At 34.6% G+C, this 6,035-nt stretch overlaps 1 protein-coding gene across 1 annotated transcript; it reads left to right on the forward strand.

Moving 5' to 3' along the window:
* The first annotated feature begins 1,762 nt into the window (after positions 1 to 1,762).
* Positions 1,763 to 2,904, forward strand: LOC128198115 (succinate dehydrogenase [ubiquinone] cytochrome b small subunit, mitochondrial-like). The gene is made up of 2 exons (XM_052881738.1): positions 1,763 to 1,941; positions 2,700 to 2,904. Exons 1-2 carry the CDS (start codon positions 1,778 to 1,780, stop codon positions 2,902 to 2,904), a joined length of 369 nt encoding a protein of 122 aa, XP_052737698.1. The 5' UTR covers positions 1,763 to 1,777.
* The last annotated feature ends 3,131 nt before the right edge of the window (positions 2,905 to 6,035 follow it).

A 6,035-nucleotide genomic window follows, 5' to 3' on the forward strand; every position in this document is an offset into this window, starting at 1 on the left:
GTTTGGGAATGACATTTGCTATTGACAGGTCACGTGATCAAGATCTGTCATTCCCATACATTTTCAAAGCGTTAGCGATCGTAGTAAGAGAATCGACGTGCCACTTGGCTAGAGGGGCTGTTCTTCAGTTAATCTGTAACTAGTAAACTCGATGTGGCTAGACACCACTTACCATCATGTGAGTGTATAGTTTAGCGGTAACTTGAACGTAAATAAAAATTTTAATAAAAAAAATACAACCGACTTCAAAACCTAAAAACGTACCCACTAAACTAAAAAGCGAAAAATAACATCATAATATGTTCTACCTGCTGATCAGTATGAAGGCGGTGCTAAGCCGGTGATGTATACACATATAATTTTTGAAAGTTCCCCTCAATTTCTCCAGGATTCCATCATCAGATCTTGACATGATGGCAATGGGACCAAATGGGGACTATACCGTTTCAAACAAAATAAGAATTTTTGAAATCGGTTCAGGCGTCTTTGAGTAATCGGTGTACATACATAAAAAAAAAATACCGACCGAATTGAAAACCTTCTCCTTTTTGAAGTCGGTTAATAAAAATATTTATACAATATACTTATGCACTATATGGAACTATTGTTTCAGGAACTATCGTTTCAGGAACTTTGCCTATATTTTCGTACCGACAAATACGTAATGCGGTGATGCCAATGAAAACCAATATTCTGCCATATACATCCATTTTTAAAGACTCCTATGCAGGGTCTAAAGTAATTCCTATGTACCACCCTGTAAGTAATAGATTTTTGACTATAAAATAAATTGTTGTAATATATACATATTTACTATTAATGTTTTATGCCATTGCCTGCCTTTATTTTTTAATTACGACAAAGACAGAATTTAAGTAAAAAGTGTTTACCTATACTCGTAGTAATGAATATTTTGAATCAGGGTTTCCACGCGGATAAAGTCGCGGGAGTCGACTAGTCCTACTAATATTATAAACGCGAAAGTTTGTATCGATGTTTGGATGGATTTTGTTTGGATGTTTGGTACTCTTTATTAGCCGCTACTACTGAAGTGATTTGGCTGAAATTTGGAATAGAAATAGATTTTACTCTGGGTTAGCACAAAGGCTACTTTTCATCTCGAAAAAATACACCGTTTCTCGAGATTTGTGAAAACTGATGATTTTGATGATATGAATGTTTGTTACTCTTTCACGCCTCGACTACTGAACCGAATTAGCTAAAATTTGGTATTGAAATATATTATAGCAATAACACAGGCTAATTTTTACCCCGGGAAAATCAATGGTTCCCGAGGGATTTCTGAAAAACTAAATTCCACGCAGACAAAGTCGCGGGCGTAACTAGCAGAAATACGCGACCCCAATTTTTTTACTGTTTTTACAAATCCCGCAGGAACCATGGATTTTTTCGGGATAATTATGTCCTCTTTCAAGGTCTCATTTATATAAATAATTTTTTTATTCAAATCGGTACAAAGGTAACAGACAGACAGACTTACCTTCGTATTTATAAAAAAATATTAATATTATTATTGATTTATTATAAAAAACACGGCTAAAACTCACGTGTCACAAAAAACGCGAGCAGAGTGTGGCAACACGCGCTGCTCGCATTTTGTGTTCGAAAGTAGTGGGGTATACGCAGCTGACATATTATCGAGTTTTAGCCGTGTTTTATAATAAATTAATGAATAATACTCACGATAGTTGAAATTCAAAAATATTATAATTGTCTTATAATAACCTTTATTCAGGTAAAGTCAATCAGTACAACAATGGTACGAAGACACGACGAAAAGTCCCATGACCATGCTAAACTTTGGATTGTGGAAAAGGGTACAAATGCTGCTTTAGTCGTACTTATTCCTTTCGGATTGTTAATCCCTAATAGACTTTTCGACACAATTCTTGCTATTTTAATAACAGCTCATGCCTATTGGTAAGAATTTTTGTTAATATTTTGATTAAATTAACAAAAAATAACTGTGTGATAATAATAATTCTGTTATAGTCGGACGCAATCTTTATGACGTCTCCGAAATAAGCCGCAGGTGTCTCTACGCGCAAGGACTATTTTGTTACGATGTTTTGTAAAACACGCAAGCACGAGTTTGTTTCTTTCTTGTTGTTTCTTTTTCTATAGTATCGTGTTAGACAGAGAGAGAGGTGAATTCGAAACTCGCACTTGTGAGTTATACAAAACATCGCTACAGAATAACGCTGCTGCATACATAAAATACGCTAAAATCAATCGCGCGGTTTGAGCACAAGTCTCCTCTCAGAATGAGACGGGTTTGTAAGCCAATAGTCCACCACGCTGGCCCAATGTGGGTTGGTAGACTTCACACACGTAGAGAATTAAGAAAACTCACAGGTATGCAGGTTTCCTCTCGATGTTTTTCCTTCACCGTTTGAGACACGTGATATTTAATATCTTAAAATGCACATAATTATCTCAAAAGTTGGAGGTGCAATGTGCATTGGGCATATCCCGGACCGGATTCGAAACTACGCTCTCTGGAATGCGTAGCGTATGTAAAAACCTCCTCCTTTTTTTGAATTCGGTTAAAAAGAAGAACTTATTTATTAACAAACAGAGCATAATAATATTAACTAAAAAAAAGCAAGAATCGTATTTATCCACAAGAACTCCATATGGAGATGATATTCCTGGTGACATTCATTTTAAAATTCCAGGGGCATGGAAGCATGCGTAGTGGAGTACGTCAGAGTGCTATTGTTTGGGCCTCAACTACCTAAAGTTGCTATGGGAGTTGTGTATGCAGTGACGGCGCTCATGCTTGGTGGCTTGTTGTTTCTGAACTTCAACGATATTGGTTTGTGCAGAGGGTTTTGGAGAATTTGGAGAAACATGAGAAAACCTGCAGACGGGCGTAAGTGAACAATGGGGATGATTTCACCGGACGATATAATCAGCAATGGGGAAAACTAGGTTTGAATATTATTGATTTTTGTGAGACATTCGGATAAATAAGGTATTTAATACATAAAAAAACAAAGAATGTCGAAATGTTATAATATTTCAAAAACAATTATTAAAAATATTATTTGTAATTAGATGAAATTTCATAAAGATTAGCTTCCGTTTAAATATGTGATTTTATATAAGAACACAAATAACAAAGTTCTTTGTAATTTTGTTTGTCCACCCTTACTAATCTAATGATTTGGATACTTGAATTTGAATGGTACAATAAATAAAATAAAATTTTATTTTTTCAAAATAAATTACAATTATTACAGATCTTAAAACATCGTTTTATTAGTAGTATTAGTAGTCTACAACAACAATAAAAAAAATATGCTGATAAATGGTTTTCAGCAAATCTAAATGTAAGATAAGGATATGGAGTTTTGTACCTCACGGGAAATGTGTACTATTTTTTTTTTGCTTTATTTAGGAAAGTATAAATGTTGGTTAGTTTGTTTGTTCACCGAATCAATTAAAAAAATCACCAATGGAAATATCTATTACCAGCAAGTAAGATAGGTAATATTTTACCCTAGTATTCCTATACAAGAACCGCGGGAACTACGCGCGAGTTAAACCGCGGGACATTTGCTAGTATATGTAACATGTATGTATTACAATACTAGCAAATGCCCCACGGAAATATGAAGTGGTGGATCCACTTAGATCCCACAATCTTGGTAGGTAATAATTAAAAAAATAGAACACCTCAGAATATAATACTAAGTTTACAACTTTTCCAATTTTCAAACTATTACAATGAAAAGAAAATTTTTGTTAGTGTCATAAGAAAACAAAGATCCAGTCCATACACTTCAAGCAATCGAGGTAAAAGATTCTCGAAGTAAACGCGAACAAACAATGGCCCGCCCCACCTAAACTTTGACAGAGTTTATATCAGTTCTATGTTCAAATAAAAAGAATGAACGATTTATCCTAACCTGTTAAATTGAAAAAGTTACCAAGACCACTGTAAGGGCAGATTTACGTGCGCCGGCTGTTGAGTAATATCAAAAAAGTTTATCGCAAACGGTTAACGTTCAGTGAGAGCGGGGATTTTAATAATAATTTGAAATGAATTGAAAAAAAGAATAACTCCAATATCGCCAAAACTGAACGGGAATTTATAAGAAAACGGAATCGTGTCGCAGAAATATAATAATTGGTTTTTCGCTCGTTTTATGTTTGTTTTATGAATCGCCTGTGTTACGCCGGCAATTTGCGCGATTTGTATTAAAAATAAAAGGTGGTTGGAGCCTAGAGGGTCGGAATTGTTTAAAAATTTGCGGTGCTCGCTTCGTTTAATAAAACAAATTATTCACATTTTTTTCTTGACTGTCCCTTGCGCCTAAAAATTATCATGCTCTTTTGTTAACAAAGTACCTATACGTTAAATATTTTTTTTTAATTTACAGGCTTAAATTACTATGCTAATTAGTAATAGTTTTGTTAGAAAATAATATGTATGTCACTTTATTTTCAATCAAATCAACATGTAACATATTGTATTAATAATTTAAACATATATATTGTATTACTTGATTTAAAAATTTGCACGCCTAATTTGTGGCTTATCATGTTAATTAATAAAAAATTGTATTCCTTGTATCTGCTATAACCCATGTTTTAGCAAATAAAATTATTATAATGTATTAGGATTTATTATAATTTTCAAAGTGTAATTTGGTAATTTTTCTTTTTCTAAAGTTATATTTATAAATCTTAATATTCATCGAAATTGAATTAATATACGTGTAGGTTTTAAAGAAACGAAGTAAACTCAATAAAAACACGTAGAAAAAGTTATCGCAAAACTGAAAAGCGAAAATTAGCAAGCAATCTATGTAACACCTATTTGTGACCGCACGTGGGTTTCGAGCGAAGATTTTTTGCATACCCAAGTTGAATGTACACGTAACCGAAATTCACATTCTAAACAGTTCATTCTGAGATTGCTACTGGAGCACTGCCCGGATTGACAAATAGGACGCTCTAAAGTTCAAAGAGCTAAAGTGAGTAGATTTTCGATAAGGGAAATAAGAAGAGTAGGCGCATTTGTGCAATATTTTTGTGTTATTACATTAATGGAACTTGTGAAACTCCATCGAAATCATCTTCGATCAATTTTTATATAGAGATCAACTACGATGATCCAAAACGGGTTCATCATTAACAACCCATATTAGGCTCACGGTTGAGTACGAGTCTCCTCTCTCAGAATGAGAGGGTTAGGCCAATAATCCACCACGCTGGCCCAATGATGCTGGGCCAATGGATGCTGGGCCAATGGATTGATAGACTTTCACACACGTTGAGAATTAAGAAACTTCTCAGGTATGCAGGTTTCTTCACGATGTTTTTCTAATTTCTTAAAATCATAACTGAAAAGTTGCATGCCGTTCGGGGCAATTTCCTAACGCCTAACGAAAACCTATGCCCTCCGGAGTTGGAGGTCTGCCTTCAATTACGGAAGGCGTAGGTTTTAGCCTTAGGTCATATCCACTAGGATATCACGGCCCTTGCCCCTGGGCTATCACGGCTCTCGGCTAACAATTAGTACGTCACCAACCTCCCAATTATATAATGATTTATTTATTTTGCCATCATCCGCGAAAAGTCGACGAACCCAGGCAACGACGACGATTTCGGGGTGAAACGTACGTAGAGAGTATTTTGTCGGACCTGAGTGACGTCGTCGCATGGCTTCGTCAACTTTTCGCGGATGATAGCAAAATAAATAAATCATTATATAATCATGATGAACTTCCGCAAAGTAATGCCTGCTTCTATCCAATACCAACATTCCAATTTCGATTTATTAGAAGAAGAATTACTACACCAAAAATGCATTTCCAGTAAGACCTTGTAGTAATTTATAAATACTAGAGGGAAGTTTTCTTTCTATATTTGTCATTTATTTATATAAATATCAGCAATCCGCTACAATGATTGGTCAAAGAAGTTTGGGTTTCAGAATTGGTGGGTTGATTTCTAATTTCCGATTCGGATTTATTTTTTGTGAATGTACTTGTAAATCTTTT

This window comes from Bicyclus anynana, chromosome 1 (genome assembly GCF_947172395.1).
Source record: "Bicyclus anynana chromosome 1, ilBicAnyn1.1, whole genome shotgun sequence".
NCBI lineage: Eukaryota > Metazoa > Arthropoda > Insecta > Lepidoptera > Nymphalidae > Bicyclus > Bicyclus anynana.

Excerpts from the sequence above, each read along its gene's own strand:
- LOC128198115 (XM_052881738.1), top strand. The coding sequence starts at position 1,778 with ATGGTACGAAGACACGACGAAAAGTCCCATGACCATGCTAAACTTTGG. Across the intron at positions 1,942-2,699 it reads ATAACAGCTCATGCCTATTG|GGGCATGGAAGCATGCGTAG; the intron begins GTAAGAATTTTT and ends TTAAAATTCCAG.